Raw genomic sequence first — 18,089 nt, 5'->3', positions numbered from 1 at the left:
CGAGTGCGCCAAGTGGTCGCGTGCTGCCAGGCGGCTTGGTGCATTGGAGATAGCGCCAATCGCAGGCGTTCCCACTGGCTCTGTCCTTCCCATTGACGGGTGGAGCTGGGGTCACCACTCACAGGCATCAAAAAGGGCACCTCCAACGCAGGAGATGGGTGTCCGGCCCCTGGGAGGAAAGATGCCAGAGATCTCACGGGGCCCAGCGTGTCGGCTCACCTCCTCTGGGCGGGGAGCCAAGGGGAGGCATGCAGGGGCCAGCGCAGGGATTTGGGGGGGCAGAGCAGGCTGGGGGGTAGGAAGAAGCTCTCTGTGGCCCTATAGGTGGAGGGAGCAGGTGACCGACCATTTGGATGACATGGGAGGGGAGCTGTTCTCCGTGTGGGCGCAGGGACTGGGGTGGGGCTTCGGGGCCCGGGGCATGTGTACCTGGAGCTCTGGGGATCTTCTGCGCACCCTTGTGGGGCTGGAGGCTGGCGCCATGTCTGGGCCACTGTGCAGATGGACTCCTCCCCCATGCACCCCAGTCACTGGGACAATGGCTTCGGGTGTTAGGGGTGTTTTAGGGAGAAGGCTCGGGAAGTGGGGAAGAGGAGCAGGCGGCAGTGGCCTTTCTGTCTCACCAGCTTGCAGGCTGACGCTGTCAGGGCACCTCTCCTGCCTGGGCATCAGCACGGTCCGCTGCAAGATGAGGACGGAGAGAGGGATCCTTCTAGATGCCTGTGCTTCTTGATTCAGAGGAGACATGTGTGTGCATGCATGTGTGTGACTGTGTGCATGTACATGCACAGGGCGTATGTGTGCACCTGTGTGTATGCACGTAGGCATGACTGTATGCATGTGGGTGCATGGGGTGTATGTGTGCACCTGTGTGCATGCATGTAAGCATGACAGTGTATGCATGTTGGTGCATGGGGTGTATGTGTGTGCCTGTGTGCAGGCATGACTGTATGCATGTGGGTGCATGGGGTGTATGTGTGTGCTTATGTGCAAGCATGACTGTGTATGCATGTGGGTGCACTGGGTGTATGTGTGTACCTGTGTGCAGGCATGACTGTATGCATGTGGGTGCACGGGGTGTGTGTACCTGTGTGCATGCACGTAGGCATGACTGTGTATGCATGTGGGTGCACGAGGTGTATGTGTGCATTTGTGTGCAGGCATGTAGGCATGACTGTGTATGCATGTGGGTATATGTGTGCACACATATATGTGCATGGCTGTGTGTGTGCACAGGCATGTGTGCGTGGCTGTGTGTATGACTGTGCATGAACAGGGTGTGTGGGGGTGTGTGTGCACCTGCATTTGAGTAGGCTGTGTGTGAGCACAAGTGCTTGTTCGTGCAGGGGGCCAGAGGGAGAGGCAGTGCCTTAACCAGGCACAGCGTGCTTGCGAGCAGCCCTGGGTGTGAGCCGGTGGACATAGGGGAGCACGCCTTTCTGGAGCCTCAGGGAAAAGGCTCTTCTTGGTGTGCGCTTCAGGCCGAGTCCTTTGTCTCCCCAGGAGGTGGCCCGGGGATCTTGTGGCTCTGCCCTGGTGCCCTACTCAAGTGCACGCCGTGGATGAGGGAACCAACCCTTGGAGTTAGGTGGTCTTTCTGCCCAGCTTCCCCCTGGAGCTGTGGCCTGTGAGCTCCCGAGCAGGTGTCTCAGCACCCAGGCTGCGCCTGTCGTCTGCAGGGTCCGCACACCTCGCAGTGAGGACGTTGCGGGCCTTCCCTGCGGGTGCGGGGACGGGCAAATCTAGCCCACGCTGAAGCAGCCCCAGGCCAGAGACTCCTTCTCCACGGCTGCAGGAACATGGTCTCTCTGGGGTCCACGCTTTACAGCTTGTCCCTAAAATCTTGCCTTTTTCCCCCCACAGGGCGACGATGGAGAAGTCGGGCCCAGGGGGCTGCCCGGGGAGCCCGTAAGTGCACCGCCCGGCGGGACTGTGGGTGGTCGGCGTGGCAACAGGCTGCCCTGGAGCCACTCGAGTTCAGATTAGGGGGCTCGGACCCCAGAACAGCCAAATCGGGGTGTTTCCCTGGGGAAGGAGAGAGGCAGCGAGGGGCCGGCTGGCCGGGCGGCCCCAGGACCCGGCCTGGGCCTTTCCTGCGGGAGGAAGTGGGGGCCCTTGAGGGACCTGGGGGGGTCTGGGGCCCGAGGTAGGGTCCACGCCGCAGCTGCACGAAGCTCTTTTCCCTAAGCTGGCTCGGATTTAGGCCCAAAGCAAATTTCCTCCATGAGAAAAGGACATTAATCACTTTTCATTTAGTGTTGCTTTAAATTGTCTCTTTTGTCATTACGAGAGTCGGCACAGCTGTGAGCATCCGGCGGTGCTAATGGGTGGGAAATATCACCCACGCCGCATCGCGGAGGGCCGGGGTCGGCGTTTGTGATTCATGGGGGACTAAATCGTCTCCTCGCTGTCCGGCTAGCTGCGGAGGAGAGCTCCACGGCGCTGTCTCCTCAACACACGTCTGAGCAGCAATACCTTCTGGGCTATTAGCTTCTAAAAAACATTTATGGGACTAGGTATTAAAATAACGAAGGAAACGTTTAAGGGGCAATGAGCATGACAAGGATTCTCCTCTATTGAATCTGAAAAGATGCTATTAAAATTAAGGGCACTTGTGGTCCGTGTGCCTCCGGTGCAGGCTGGTTAAGCCCTCACAGCAAGGCGGGGTTATCGCGGCCGGCAGGGACTGCCGCTCAGCTCAGGAGTCTCGTAACTGTCCTAGGTGCAGCAGGGCCTCAGTCCGTGCTGCCCGTGGGGTGAGGGTCTCTTCTCCCATGCCCCTCCCTGCTCTCAGCCACCGTGGCCGTCCCGGAAAAAAGATCTGAGCTCCACGCTTCCCCTGCACGCATCCCGGCGGGAGGCTCCCATCGGAGACCTAGTTTCTCCTGCCTCCCCGCCCTGCAGCCTCTGATCCCAGTGTCATTGCAGAAAGGGATTGGAGAGGGAGCTGGGAGCAGGAGTTGGGCAGGAGCGCTCCATGCCGTGGGGTGTCATTGTGTGGCACTTCTCCGGGAGAGCTTTTGTGCTCGCCAGCCCCGAGCCCCCAGCAGGAGCAGGTGTCAGAAGTGCGGGGGATTTGAAAGGCCCCTTTCCCTGGGGGTGCTGCCCAATGCCCTCCCTGAGCCCCCCCAGCTCCAGGCACCGCCCTGGTTCCCGGTGCTGATGGGGATGGGGTGAGGGGATGAAGCAGGTCGAGAGGGTGTCTCGGTCACTCTCCTGGGGCACACGGAGACCCGAGTCACCAGCCAAGGCTCTGGGAGGCGCCGGGGCCGGCAGGGCCCAGGGTCTGCCTGGGACAGGGAGCAGAGGCTGGGATTCCTGGCTGAGTTGAAACTTCCTTTGCTTTTTCCTCTCGCAGGGGCCACGTGGTCTGCTTGGGCCCAAGGGGCCCCCAGGCCCTCCCGGACCTCCCGTAAGTCCTGTCACCTATCTGCATGTCTGTCCCCATCACGGCCCTGGAGACCCCGCTACTCAGCTGCTACTCAGCTACTCACTGGGGCAGCGAATGTGTGCTGACCTCTCTGCACACCCGCCTGCAGCTGGCGTGAAGTGTGAGCAGGTCTTTAATGCTCACACGCAAAACACCCAGCTCCCACGGTGCGGGCCTGCAGTGGGGGCCCGAGGCTGGCCGGCCTGGCAGCCCCCTTGCACGTGGGCTGCGTTCATTTCCGGCACATAGCGAGTGCCGTCGGGGTGATAAGCAGGAGCCCAGGGTGCCATGTCTCCTCCCTGCTTGCAAGAGCTCCCAGCAGCTCCTGTGACGGTTCTAGAAGGAGGAGAAGCCCATGGTTGGGGGGGGGGCTGCCCCAGGGGGCGGCTCCCCCAGACCAGGGCCTGTGCCTGTACCTCATCAGCCCTCTGACCCGCTTTTCTGGGACTCGGGGCCTGCCCCGTGGGATCTGGGGCCTGGCAGCTCCGTCGGGCCTTAGCGGAGGGCTACTGGGCTGCTGGACTCTCCAGGGAAGGGATTTGGGATCAAGTTGCTCCCCTTCCCCACAGACTGCGCCGTTGTCTGACACACCGGTTGGTGGGGGATTTTCCCTTTGGGCGTTGTTAATTCTTCCGCATTCAGTGTATGTTTTCTCTTTTTAAACCTGCTGCAGGGCGTCACGGGTATGGATGGCCAAACAGGCCCCAAAGGAAACGTGGTAAGTCCCCGGGACCCGGGTGACGTCCCCTGGCGTGCTCCTTGCCCGGCCGGGCGGGGCTATTGCCGTCCACGTAGCTGGGAGGGCGAGGGGGGGGCACAGACACGCCGCCGCCCTGGTGCTGCCTCTAGCGCAGAGCGGCGGTGCCCAAAGCCGGGAGCCGGCCCCGGATCCACACGGTCGGGGCAGGTCAGCACAGGCGTGGGGGAGATCACGTTCTCACTGCTGGGGATGAACGTGTCACCTTCCAACGCCGGGAGACCCATCTCCCGGACACCCACGTCTGCTTCAAGGGCACTGGGGGACGGAAGCATGACAGGGTGATCTGGAAGTTTTCTGGCGGATAAAATGCTTCTGGTCAGCTCCTTTTGCGTGTCCCTTCCTGGACGGGTGTCCGGGTGTGTTTGCACTGTAGACTCACAGTGTAGTGCTCACTGTGTCTGCATCAACGCCAGCAGCCTCGGGGGTGCCAAGTCCTGGCTCTGTTCCCTGCGGCGGGACCCACCTGCCGTTTCCCTCCCGGCCGCCCCAGGGCATGGCCCCCGCCATGGGCCTCAGGCACTCGGGAGCAGTTTGAAAGGAGGAGAGGCCAGGACTGGGGGGCGAGGACCAGGCCCCAAGGAAGGGGGTGCAGTTCCCAGAGCCCACTCCGGTGCCTTTGCTTTTGTCTCCTGTAGGGTCCCCAGGGAGAGCCTGGCCCCCCGGGACAGCAGGGTAACCCAGGTGCCCAGGTAAGTGAGCCTGGGGAAGGTGGCTCTGGCATCAGACCCGGGCGGAGGGAGGGGTCTCCAGCCCGGTTCCCTGGGAACAGCCACGGGGGCTCTACCCCTTCCAACTCGCAGCCCCTCACCTTGCCCGGAGGGAAGGCTGCCCGGATGAGGGAGCCGGTCGGTGGGGAGATGAGGGGTGGCAGGGAAGGTGGTGACTCAGGCAGTCCCCTCACCTTCCTGTCTTCCCCTCCTAGGGTCTTCCAGGCCCCCAGGGTGCAATCGGCCCTCCAGGAGAAAAGGTAGGTGGGTTGGGGCTGCATGGTGGGGGCGGCCTTCTGCCTGCAGGTGCACTTCCTGGCCCAGGCCCTGGGGGACCTCTGTCGTTGCTGGCCCACAGCACGTGCCTCAGTGTCCCCCAGGGGCTCTGAAGCTCAGAGTCCTAGGAACTGAGCGACAGGCATGAGGAAGACCTTGGAGTTTTGTTCCTCATTGATTCATAAACTTATCTGTCCATTCATTCTCTAGTGTGTATAGGCGTTGCCAGATTTAACAAGAAAAATAATACCGGACACCCAGTTACGTTTGAACTGTATGTTGTTGTTTGAGTTGTTTTGTTTTGCTAAATTTGGCAACCCTAAATATATCTCCAGCACCTACTGGGTCCTTGGCCCTGGAGTTCTGAGAGCTGGAAGCATTTGCCCTTTTGGAGCTCGTGCCTTAGCCAGGCCACTGGGCGGCTCAGGCAGCACCTCTAGGGGTGACGCTGGTCACAGCATCCCTGGGAGTGCAGAGGGCTGGGCTGCTGCGGGGATTGGGACCCCCTTCTGCCTAAGGGACGGTGACCTGCCCTGGCTGGGCCACTGCGCCAGGCCCCGGGGTGTTTGCATGACACATGAGGAAGGACAGGAGGATCCTTCCTGGCCTGCGGGAAGGGCTCCTGGGACATGGGTCTGAGCAGGCGGACGTCGGGACGAGGGGGCGGAACACTTGGGGGGCGGGTTGGCTCTCACGGTAAAGCCCAAAGGTGCTGGGGGCAGCAGGAGGTGAGGCAGCCCCCCCGTGGGTGCTGCTTCCGGCTGGCGGGAGGGGGCACGGCGCCCCTGCCCACGCCTCTGGACAAGTGTTGGTGCAGCCGGGATGTTGAGTAGTGACTGTGGGTTTGTGCAGAGAGGTGGGGCAAGCCCAGGTGTCTCCTCACGGACCTCTGGTTTGTTCTAGGGCCCCTTGGGAAAACCAGGCCTCCCAGGAATGCCCGGTGCCGACGGCCCCCCGGTGAGTAGCCCTGCCCCCTCGCTCCCTCCCCACACTGCCCCCGTCTGCGGGGCCGAGGACCCCGGCTCCCCGGGGGCCACTGGACCTCGTTTACCCTTTCTGGGCTCAGTCGATGGAGACCCGTCTGGTCTGCAGCTTGGCTGCTCGGAGATGGTTGGGTTTCAGACACGCTTTGCATGGCGTGTTTCAGCCGGAGCGGAACGTTGATTGCTTACCAGGGTGCGCTGTTTAATTGCCGGAACTCAGCCTCGAGCTCCGAACAATGAGCAGGGCTGGGCCGGGCACCGGGCCACCGCGTGCGGCCCCCGTGTTGGGAGCGGGGAGGCAGGGCAGGCCGCGTGTATTTTTAGTGTCCTTGCGCACGCAGGGGGGAGGGCGGCGAGCGGATGCGTCTGCAATGTGCGGGCGCACAGCTGTGGAGCTAAATTAGATTCCGCCTGGAAACGGCGGGTGAGTGACAGATCCAATCTGCGGCCAGGCTGTGCGGAGGGGCGGCGTGGGGAAGTGGGAAACGCTCGGGACACGTGTGTGCAAGCGTGCCTGTGTGCACACGTGTGTGTGTGTGTGTGATGGGTGTGAACCTCTCCCCGCCACCCTCTGTGAGTTGCTGCTGGGGTTTTTTTCATCTGTTTTTTGAGTATTCGGTTGATGCCGAAAGCCTGTTTCAGGAGACGAGATTAGCCAAATTAATTATTTAAAACACAGTGTATTTTATGGCTTTAATAAGGCCATTAAAAGCGAAACAAGAAAGTTAAATATGCTGACAATTGGTCGGGGCCTGCTCCCCACGCGGCTGATAATCATCTGGTCCGGTGAGTCACAAATCACAGTCGCCCTTCCGTGACGCGAGCGAGTGTGGTTCTCACGCCGTGGGGGCCACGCCGGGGACCTGCAGCCACCTGGCCACGTGGGAGTTTGCTGAGTGCGCTGAGCACCGAGTGATTAATCCTTTCCAATGGGTCATTTGTGTCCTTTAACGCGCGTTTATATTTAATTGCATCTCCTAATTATAAAAATAGCACATCTTGTTAGGGAAAATTAGGAGAATAAATAAAATGGCAACCAATCGGAAACCACCTGTGATCTCGTCTGCACGGGTGACGCTGCTGACGACAGGTTGACGGGTGTCCTTCCTGCCGTGCTTCCTGCTCCTGTGCCCCAGTGCGTGATGCGAGTGGCCAGGCCCGGGGCCCTGGGGGGGGCTGTGCTGGGGTGGGGTGGGCTGCACCCCTCTTCCCTGCCCCGACTGTTCTCCTGCGCCTTCGGCTGACCTGCCTGGTCCTGCCCGGGAACCCCGCCCCACATTGGAGCCCCCAGTGAGTGAGGGTCCCCAGTTTCCCTTCGTATTGTGTGGGGGAACGGGGGGCTTTGAGGTGCCCCCTGCCCGTGCGGCCAGCAGCCTGTCCCTCATACACTCCCCATTTTTCCTCCCCAACCTACATTTAAACCTTTAAAATCGTGACTGTATTTTGGGACCTGGCTGTGCCAATTCACGCTTGAAGGTGCTTCAAACAGAAGGGAAACCGTGGGTCAGCCTGAAGACACGGATCCGGTTGCTTTATGAGAATTTGTAAGAAAAAAAAAAAAGATTTAAAAAATTCTCCTTTAGAGAGGTAGCACAATAGGGATTATTTTTTTCCCCCTTCGTATTGCTTTGGATTTGGTTTTGAAAAAAAGGAAGATTAATTTAAAACCCATCAAGAAGTATAAGGTGTTTCGAAGCAGCAAAGCAGACTCAATACGCTGAAATATATTGTTAAATAATTCCTGATGGCACACAACGGGGAAATAGCTAAATGAATTACGGTTCAGCGGAATATTACAGAGCCAGTAAAAATTGAATTTCAACGAATATTCCGTGACATGAGAAAATGCTCACAATATAATGTTAAATTAAAAATATATCAGGCGGTGGCAATTCCGCATGCATATATGCGGGGAAAGTAGCGTGGAGGGTCTGCATCATGCAATTAGCCACAGTCCTCCGCCTGCTGAGGTTATGAAGGGCTTTAATTTCCTCTCCACTCGCCTAATTGCCTGCAATGAACATATATTACATTTTTAATCAGAAAAAAATATCTAATACAAATAATTTAGGCTTTATTATTTTTCCATTATAAAAGTGATGCTCATCGCAGAGTATTGGAAAATGCAAACAAGTGGAGAGAAGGAGGAAAAGGTTCCACCCCCTCGCCGCAGAAAGATCCATCACCCTCATCATCTTGTCCTCGTTCCTTTCAGTCCCTTTCTGTTCAGACTGTTTTAATGACCACGCCCCACGCTCGCCGCTCCCGGTTACTCTTGTCCTATAACCACAACTTATTATACAGGGGTCCTCAAACTTTTTAAACAGGGGGCCAGTGCAGTGTCCCCCAGACCGCTGGAGGGCCGTTGGATAGCGCGGTGCACATTCCATGCGCACTGCGGGCCCGGGGTGAGTCGGCGGCTGCTAAGCAGGACAGGCAGCGGCGGCAAAAACACCCGGCGGGCCGGACGAATGTCCTCGGCGGGCCGCATGTGGCCCTCGGGCCGTAGTTTGAGGACGCCGGATAGTCTTAGCATGTATCTGAAACAATTTGCCCTCAGCCCGAATGCTCGTCACAATAGTGCCGCCCGCCAGCGTTCACTGGCCGTTACGGTCACGGGCAGTCTTGGTGCTTTCCGGCCGCTGGCCAGTCTGCGCGGTGGCTCCGGTGCAGGCCCTCTCCTGTCTCCAGCCTGGACTGGGGAGTGTCACGTGACGAGGGTGCTGGCCTCCCGCAGTGACCCTGTGCGGGGCTGCCCCGGGCGCCTCCCTCTGGAGCCGGCACGCAGCCGCCCACAGATGCCCCCACCCCAAGTCCCTTAACAGAAGAATGTCTGTGTTTGGTGGAAATGCAACAAGGCCCACAAAGAGCCACTCCTGGCCCCCGAAACGGGACCCCGCTCCAATCCCTGCGTCCAGCCCTGCCACCAGGAGGTGCTGGTGCTGGGAGCCTCGTTTGGTGACAGCCTCATGGGAGCCAAGGGTGCCCCTCCAGACCAGAGCAGCAGGCGTGGTCCTACCGGTGCCTGAGTTTTCTCAAAGACGCCCCATGCCACGGGCTCCCCAAAAGGGAACTTTTGCACCCCGACTCGCTTTGCCATCCAGATAGGCTATTTTTGCAAAGGCTTCAAATCCGACTGTACAACTGATATGAATTTAGAAACCACACTCAAAGCTGGGCGCAGTGTCTTACGCCTGTAATCCCAGCATTTTGAGAGGCTGAGGTGGGCGATTTCTTGAGCCCAGTAGTTCCATATCAGACTGGGCAACACAGTGAGACCCCACACCTACAAAAATAAAAACTTTAGCTGGGTGTGGTGGCACACACCTATAGTGCTAGCTGCTCTGGAGACTGAAGTGGGATGATCGCTTGAGCCCAGGAGTTAGAGGCTGTAGTAACTGAGCTATGATCGTGCCAACACACTCTAGCCTGGGTGACAGAGTGAGAGACCCTGTCTCTATAAAAAAAGAAAAAAAAGAAAAAAGCCACACACAGATCATTTATCGAAGAGACTTGGGTCTCTTTAGCACTGCCATATCTAGAAACAGAGTCCTAGATCTTTAGGATGCTCAAGGTAAAAGAGCACCTAATCCATACTCTTCATTTTACATGTGAGGAAGTGGAGGCCCAGAGAGGGCAAGTGACATTCCCAAGGACACACAGCAGGTCGGGTGTATCCAGTAGAGTCAGACCCTGCCCTGCCAGCCACCTGGCCACACTGCACAGTCTCTTTGCTGGAATCCTTGTTGGTGGAACTGTCTCTCCACACGGCAAACGTTGGTCTTTCTGCTTTTGTCACGTACGCTTGGCTACCCGACTGTGAGCTCTGAGGCTCCTAGTGACAGGCCTGTGTCGGAAACTCAGGGAAACCCGCATCCCTGGGAACGAGATGGGTCCGGCCCAGGTAGACGGGGTGGTGACCGGGGGACCTGGGGACACGCTGGGGCCCCGTCAGGCAGGTGGCCTCCTTGCCCGTCCTCCGGCTCCCCCTGCAGACAGACACTCCAGGTTCGGGCTGCCTGGAGCCCGAACTCCACGCCGTGGCTGCTGGTCCCGGAGTGTGGGGGCCCAGCGTCCGGTCCCGGAGTGTGGAGGCCCAGCATCCGGGCCCAGCTCCTTACTCCCAGGTTCCTGTTGCCAGGGGACCTCCAGCAGGCGCCTTCATTGTCCCCGTCCCCAACCACACGCCATGGCCTGTGGAGTCTGTACAGCAGGGCGGGCTGGGCCAGGAGCCACCGTGCACGCCAGCTGTGCCCATTCCCGCCACCACCACAGGCTCTGGCTGTTGGCCTGCTATGCCCATTGTGCAGATAGATGAGAGAGCCGAGGCTCAGGGCTGGGCTTGGCCGCCCTCCGGCCACCCTGGACTTGGCGCCCACCCTGTCCCTGGCCAGGGAAGGACGTGGGGGGACGTCGGCCACCACGGCCTTGTTCTATGCTGCTTGCTTAGGTGGCGGGTGACTGACTGGGGCCTTTTCTTTCGTGACAGGGGCACCCTGGCAAAGAAGGCCCTCCAGGAGAGAAAGGAGGTCAGGTGGGTACTTGCCACGCCCGCCCCCCACTCTGAGCCCGGGGCTGCGCCGAGCAGCCTGCGCCTGGAGCCCGCTGCACACACGGGCCGTTCCGAGAACTGGCTTCTCAGCCTGAGCGGGAGGCGTTGCCTCCTTCCCCGGCACCGGCCGAGCTCGGTTCTGCCGAGGGTTGGGCATCCCGCTCGAGAAGGGGCAGGAGCCGGGCAGCCCGCGCCCGGCCCCACGGAGCTGCAGCCTGGCACAGGCGCCCACCGCGCCCATCCTCTCCGGGTCCTCTCCAGTGGGAGGTGCGGCTGCTGCCCCACCAGGACCAAGGGCGCCCTGCCCTGGGGAGCTGCGGACGGCCCTGGCCAAGGCCCTCCGACTATGGGAGGATGTCCCTTCCCGGACAGCCAGCCCTTGTCCCCTGCTCCCAGCCAGAGACTCTCCTGTTTCTTCCTGGAGTCCCTGGGCTTGGGTTGCATATTTTCAGGGACAAGTGTGTGCTTCCAGCACAGCAGCGCCGGCCTTTCACGGGCTCCGATCCCCAGCCCACCCCTTAATTCCTGGGCTGCTGACCTGGCTGCACCTGGCGTGGGGCAGAGGTGTCCACAGCAGGAGGGATTCAGCTGGGGTGGCTGAGCTCCACTCCTGCCGGAAGGACCCAGGAGCTCACTGGAGTGGACCAGGCAGCCCCACCTGACGTGGCGACAATGGGCTTTTCCCTTTCATTTCAGGGTCCGCCTGGCCCCCAGGGTCCCATCGGCTACCCAGGTCCTCGCGGAGTCAAGGTGAGAGAGAGCCACGCAGTTGCAGGTCCTCCTGCGGGGCATGGCTTGCCTGGTTTTCAGCGGTTCCTCTGTGGTTAAACCTCCCTCCGGCCTAAACTGCAGTGGCCCGTTCCTCCCAGTCCCACGTGAGGACGCTGGGTCCCAGGACAGTGGGCCCGAGCTGGGGGATGTGGCCTGCCTGAGTTGGGAGGGCTGACTGGGCGTGGGCACGGTCTCCAGCCACCCTGTGACAAAGCTGCTGGCACGCCGGTGGCCATCTGTCAGGACAGGAGTGCGTCCTTTTGCCGCGTGCCTCTGTTAGCGTCTCCATCGTCGGGCTTCTGGGGCCCTCCTCTCGGGTGGCAGAGCTCGGCCTCCTTCCTGGGGCAGCTCGGAAACCTTCCTTCCGAGACATTGCACATTCAAAAAGTGAGAGAGAGAGTCTGTCCCCGTGGATACACCAGGGCGGGCCGGCGCTGTTGTGAGATGAGGTTCGCAAGAAACGCCCATTTACTCACGGTCGGGTTTCTGCCACGAGGGGCTCTTCCTGGGACCTTGTCACACAGGCTGCAGAGCTCCAGATGGCATCCGGAACACGGGTCCCCGCTGCAGCAGCAAACTCGCGGTGTCTGCCGGGGGCCGTGTCGCTCTGGAGCCGCACTGCTCTCTGGACACGTCGGCCTGTCTGCGTGCAGAGGGGCGTCCCCCTGCGGACGTACGTGGACAGGCTCTCTCCTTTCTCTGAGACGTTGCAGCGTCTTAAAGCCTCACAGAAACACTCACGGTGATCCTTTCCTTCAAAGTGATTTTAGCATGCTATGAAGGAGGATACATGCGTGTGCGTGCATGTGTGTGTGCGTGTTAAACAGCCAGTTCACAGCTGGAGGGATTCGTACAGACACACCGCCGAGCCCCCCTGCTGCACCTGCAGTTCCAAGCGTGCCGCACCTTCATGGCTGCACGTGGGAAGCGTGGGGCAGCCCTGGGGCTGGAGGATGGGGAGCCCGAGACCTCAGTCTTCAGCGATTTGTCCCAAATTGCACTGAAGTCGGCATTGCGGTCAGGGAGGACTCAGCCCAGACGTGCTGATTCCTGATTAAGTGCCTCATCCTTGTCCCCGGGGGCCCCCGCCTCCCACTGGCCAGGATCCAGGATGTTCCAAGTTCGAGAGTGGCTGAAGAGAGACCTCCCAGTGGTTGGGAGCCTAGAGCCGGTCAGGTTTCTCCCTAAAGCCCGTTTTTACCAGCAAAGCGCCTGGCGACTTTTATGAGGGTGGCGATTTAGCAGAAACGCTGATTATGTGAGTCCCGCGCACGGGTATCTTACAAATTCTTCTCGCGTAGCGAGAGCCCTCGCCAGCTCCCGTGCATGGCTAATGGCACAACGCCGCTGCTGTGAGCTAGAAAGGTGTTTGCTGTGAAATGTTTATGAAGAATGCTCTTACCGTGTCTGTCTGATTAAAATTCACTCATGACATGAGCAATCAGGGAGACTTGGAAGCAGAGGGCGGAAGGAAAACCCAGGTTTAAAACGGTTGTCACTGGGGAGCTAGATTCCTGTACTCCCAGGCGCTAGAGAAGGTGGGTGGCGCCAACTGCCTAATGAGCCTCGGCCCGAATGGCGGCGGCGGTGGGCTGGCCACACAGTTGCCGTTAGAGACGGTCCCTAGAGAGAGATCTAGTTACTTTCCACCAAAGCCCCACCTTCCTCCTGAGAAAGGATTTTGTCTTTGTTCAGGCTGCTATCACAAAAATACCATCGACTGGGTAGCTGATAGACAGCAGAAAATTATCTCGTACCGTTCTAGAGGCCGGGAAGTCCAAGTCGGGGACACCGCTCACTCCGTGTCTGGCGCGGCAGCTCTGCGGTTGCTAGGCTGCGTGCGCTACCATGTCCCCCTGGCGGAAGGGGCAGAAACCCAGCCTCACTTAAGGGCTCCACCCGCATGACCCAGGCACCTGCCAAAGGCCCCGCCTCTTAATCCTGCCGTGCTCGTTATTAGGGTTCACCAAACGGATTTGGGGGACACAGATGCTCAGTTCATAGCAGGTTCTTTGTGTTCCCTTGATATCACTGGCCTTTCACCTTCCTCTGGGTTTCCTTCTGTCCTTGTCCTCCCGAAGGGCCATGCGTGTGAGCCTAACCGTCAGCAAAGTCACACCCACCCCTCCTCGGGGAGCCGCCGCCGCTGGTGGGTTGCCAGAAGACCCCCTAATGGGCAGAAGCCAGGGGTGCTGCTGAGCCCCTATATGCATGCAACAGCCCCCCACGACAAGGACTCTCTGGCCCAAGTGTCGGCGGTTCTGCAGCTGAGAACCCTGTTTCTGTCTGGTCGGTCCCGTTCCTCTGACGTGGACCATGCAGTGGTAGCACTCAGGCCTGGGAGGCGTCTTAGTGCTTGTCCGGTCTCCTTGTTTTCATAAGGACAGGCAGGGCAGGGGGGTGGTGTCCCCCAGCCCTCTCAGCCGGAGAGAGGAGAGTGGGTGCTGGACTCCCCCACTCTGTGCCAGCGTGTTTAGCGCTACTGGAAAGAAACGCCAACCGCGCAAACCCATCCTTGGACTCGCAGGAGGGAGGGGGGCTACACCCAGACAGCGCCAGCAATAGGAGCAAACGTCACCGCACAGGTTAAACCTGGGTCCCCGTGTTGGCTGAAGCGTCTGTCTCCTCAGCCACACCTGCGATTTTTATCTGCGCTTCAGAGGAAGCAAGTAGAATCTAAAATTGCTATCTTTCTTAACAAGCGTGGAGAGAATTCAAAACTGCCCTGAAAACGGAAATCCCTCCTTTCTCTCCTAACGCGTCCTACTGCGTGGGGCTCCAGAGCTGCTCTGAAACCCTGCTCTGGGGCGAACCTGGCCGCAGTGGGACGGCAGGTGGGCCCTGCGTGCCCCCAGCCCCCGTCTGCCCGGCAGCTCCACCTGTTCTCTGTGCCCTTGGGGGCTTCTGGCTGGGGCGACTTTGGAAGAAGGCACCCTGCTAGGAATCAAAACAGAAAGTGCCTGGAGACCGCGGGCCTGGAGGCAGTGGGCTAAACTGAGTCCCAGCTTGCCACCTTGGGAGGTTTGGGGCCCGGATGATTTTAGCGCCTGCTGTTGTCCCTGCCCAACACGCATGCTCATGACGCACACTCCGTTTCTGCGTTGTTTCCTCTGCGTTTTGAACTCCCCATCCCATAAGAGGCTCAGGGGGACGAGAGCATAGAGGAGCTCGCTTGGCGCCGGCCTCCCTGCCCGGGCCGTGCCGTCTCCGCAGCTGTTCCCGCCGTCCCGAGGGCCGAGCCCGGCACCGTGGTGTCCATCCACGTTAGTGTGTCCAGTGTCAGGAGGACTGAGCGAGAGCCACTCTGAGCTGCCCAGCTTCCTCCGGCCCCCGCCTTCCGGCGTCCCTGCCCTGCGCCCTGGACCCCTGCGCCAGGTGCCTCTCCATCAGCCGTAACGGCCTGGCAGAGCGCGGAGCCGGCGTCATTGTGGACAGGGAGCGTGGGCATGCGCCTGGCCCAGCCCTCCCACACCTCCGGGCGGGCCAGGCCCTGCAGTCCCTGCCCAGCCGCAGTGCGGCAGAGCACCGCGGTGCGCAGCCCTCCCTGTCCCCGCCCTGCCCGGGACCCAGGCAATGGCCAGAACGGCAAGGTCCGTGGGAAGCGCCGGCCACAAGAGGGCAGCCGGCAGCCCCGGGTCCTGCAGCCTGGCCTCTCCTGGCGCTCCGTGGGCAGGTGGCCCGAGGTAGCCAGTGGACTCAGCGCTCAGTCTCTGTAGGTCTGAGGCCAGGAGGTGCCAATAGTGAGGGCGAGGCTGCGTAATTCCCTTCCACGGACTTTACCTCCACCGGCCGAGGCTCTCGGCACAGTGGGAACGTCGGGAAGTGGCCCAGGCCTGCCCTGAGAGTCCCTGTTTAGAAGGGAGGTGAGACGGTGTGTCCTCCGCCGATTACAGCCGCAATGAGTGTTGTGATCATTAATTGACGATGTTACAGCGTGTCACACATTAATGATAACGCTGAATCACAATAACCAGATGGCACACAGCTACTGTTTGTCGCACACCTGCTGCGTGCCTGGCGCTGTCCTGTAGGCCTCACAGGTGTGCCCCGCCCGGCAGCGGTAACCAGGTAAGGATGGTCCTCATTGCTACTTCCCAAATGAGGAAACGGAGGCACGAAGACATCTGGGACATTGTCAGAGGCCACAGAGCAGGGCCTGGGACGTGGACGGGTTGGCCTGACCTGGACGCCACGTCCCGCTTGCTCCCCAAACCTCTGGGACATTAGCGTGGGGAACGGGAGGGCCCCGAGACGGGGGTGTTGGCTGCGGGCCGTGGGCCCTGGGCAGGGCCAGGGCGGGTTTGGGCCTCTCAGGTTGCAGGGAGAGGTCCGTGGAGGTCAGCCCAGGAATGACAGGTGATCTGGGCCTTGGTGCAGCCTGTGTAAGGATGGGGGACCTTCCTACTTTGACGGAAACGTGCGCCCGGGCGCCTGTCCGAGGGGGCGGCGGTGGGCTCATCCCTCTGCCATGAGAGCTGAGCCTTTCTCAGTGCTTCGGGCTCAGAGCTGCTCCTGTGGGCGCTCGGTGCAGGCTCCAGCTCCTAACTGCTCTCTCCTTCCTTCCCTTGCTGCAGGGGGCGGACGGCATCCGTGGCCTGAAGGGCACGAAGGGTGAGAAGGTGAGTGTCCCCCGCCCGGCCAGGCCAGAGCGGGCTTGTAGAGCAAGCCGGGCTGGATGCCGCCTGTGTGTGGAGGGGAAGTGAAGATGTGTCTGTTTGCAAAGGGAAACACAACAAGTTGCAGGGGACGGGCCCTGGGTACTGTGGGGCACGTCTCGTGGCGGGGCGAGTGGGTCTGGGCTTGGCGCCTCTGCCCAAGGAGAAGGCCCGGCCCCTGCCCCGGCAGCGATGCACAGCCCGCCACTGTCCCCGAGGCCAGCAGACACTTTCTGCCCCACGTTCCCTTCCCAGGCGGAAAGGAGGCAGGTGGCAAAAGGTCCATTTTGCTGTCTGATCTTCCCTGGGTGGCCCTGTGACTGCAGGAATCCACATGGTGCCACAGAGGAGGGCAGGGATGGAGACAGGCGGGCCCCCCCGGGCTCCACATGGCTCGGAGGGCAGAATGTACCTGGTGCCACCAGGACCGGCAGCTGCGTGGGCGTGGCCAGCCTGGCTTTGTGATGGGCGACGCTGATTAGCATACGGTGTAGCTCAGACCGTGGGGGGGAGGTCAGGCCTGGATGGATCATTCTGGTTAAAAAAAAGCTAAAAAGGGCCGGGTGCGGTGGCTCACACCTGTCATCCTAGCACTCTGGCAGGCCGAGGCAGGCGGATTGCTCGAGGTCAGGAGTTCAAAACCAGCCTGAGCAAGAGCGAGACCCCGTCTCTATTACAAATAGAAAGAAATTAATTGGCCAACTAATATATATAGAAAAAATTAGCCGGGCATGGTGGCGCATGCCTGTAGTCCCAGCTACTCGGGGGGCTGAGGCAGGAGGATCGCTTGAGCCCAGGAGTTTGAGGTTGCTGTGAGCGAGGCTGACGCCACGGCACTCACTCTAGCCTGGGCAACAGAGTGAGACCCTGTCTCAAAAAAAAAAAAAAAAAAAAAAAAAACTAAAAAGTGCCACCATGGGCTGCCAGTTGGAACATTCGACACACCCCACGGCGTGGCATTCTGAACAGTGGGGAGCTACGTGCCTGGCCACTGTCACCTTTTCATGTTGGTGGAAGGGAGTTCAGAGCCAAGTTCAGTGCTCGCTGAAGGCACAGATTCGGGTTCCGGGGGCTGCATCGCTCTGTGCCCGCTCCCCGTCTCCCCTTACTGCGGGTCTTCCTGCCACTCAGCGCAGTCACGGGACGTGTTTTCCCTACGACGCTTAGACCCCTTGGCTGGGCAGACTGCGGGGTTTCCCAACCATGCGGGGTTTCAGCATGGGCTGGCGTGCGTGTGCCTGGTGTCTGCTTACCCATGCTGGGGCGGTGCACGTGCCGAGGCTCGGCTTGGCACCCGTGGAAGACGCCGCTTGGGCCCTTTCCCACGGGATCTGCCAGCTGGAGAACCGTTCCCAAGGTGGAACATCGAGGGGCCACGTCTGGAGCGGACGTAACGCACCAGCTAAGATGTCCTTGCTTGGTGGCGTCTGCTGAGAATCCAGGCCCGGCCGGCTGCCCTTTGGGAGGGCGGCAAAGAGGCTCGCGCGGTCCTGGCGCTGTCCAGAGCGTGTCTGCCACGGGCATGCTCCGAGCCTGCGATCCGGGGCAGCCTCTGAGCAGCGACTCGGCCGCCCCAAGGGCGCTGCTTTCTAAGTGGAGCCCGCCGGGTTTAGGGACGGGCACGTCCCGCACAGATCAGCTGGTGCCCCATGGGGCTGTTTGCAGGCCCCCGAGTCCCAGGACTCCTGTCCCACTCGTCCCTGCGGTGGCTCCCGCAAGGGGGACCTTCTTTCCTTTTGAAGGTGACTTCCCAGCATCCCCGCCTTGCTGCTGTGTCTGGTCACATTTGTCCCTAGCCAGAGACAGGGCTGCTTGAGGGCATGGTCATGCCTTCTCGCCAGGAGGGCCACCACGCTGCTGTCCCCAAGGGCCACGTAGGCAGCCAGAGACCAGCCGGGGGAGGGAGGGGCAGTGGTGAGGAATCGTCTTTGTGGACCTTTTGTATCGCTTGTGGC

The 18,089-nt window shown here is 60.3% G+C and overlaps 1 protein-coding gene across 2 annotated transcripts in view; it reads left to right on the top strand.

The window, feature by feature from the left end:
* COL5A1 (collagen type V alpha 1 chain) overlaps positions 1 to 18,089 on the top strand; it is a 159,478-nt gene that overhangs the window by 91,566 nt on the left and 49,823 nt on the right. For both annotated transcript variants that reach the window (XM_012782112.2, XM_012782111.2), the window contains exons 20-28: positions 1,864 to 1,908; positions 3,359 to 3,412; positions 4,104 to 4,148; positions 4,826 to 4,879; positions 5,113 to 5,157; positions 6,077 to 6,130; positions 10,646 to 10,690; positions 11,405 to 11,458; positions 16,054 to 16,098. In XM_012782112.2, the coding sequence (XP_012637566.2) occupies positions 1,864 to 1,908; positions 3,359 to 3,412; positions 4,104 to 4,148; positions 4,826 to 4,879; positions 5,113 to 5,157; positions 6,077 to 6,130; positions 10,646 to 10,690; positions 11,405 to 11,458; positions 16,054 to 16,098 (441 nt within the window). The remainder of the gene's footprint in view (positions 1 to 1,863; positions 1,909 to 3,358; positions 3,413 to 4,103; positions 4,149 to 4,825; positions 4,880 to 5,112; positions 5,158 to 6,076; positions 6,131 to 10,645; positions 10,691 to 11,404; positions 11,459 to 16,053; positions 16,099 to 18,089) is intronic.

Source organism: Microcebus murinus, chromosome 12 (genome assembly GCF_040939455.1).
Source record: "Microcebus murinus isolate Inina chromosome 12, M.murinus_Inina_mat1.0, whole genome shotgun sequence".
NCBI lineage: Eukaryota > Metazoa > Chordata > Mammalia > Primates > Cheirogaleidae > Microcebus > Microcebus murinus.
Note: the sequence above shows the minus strand (reverse complement) of the source record. Positions and strands in the feature narration are given on the sequence as shown.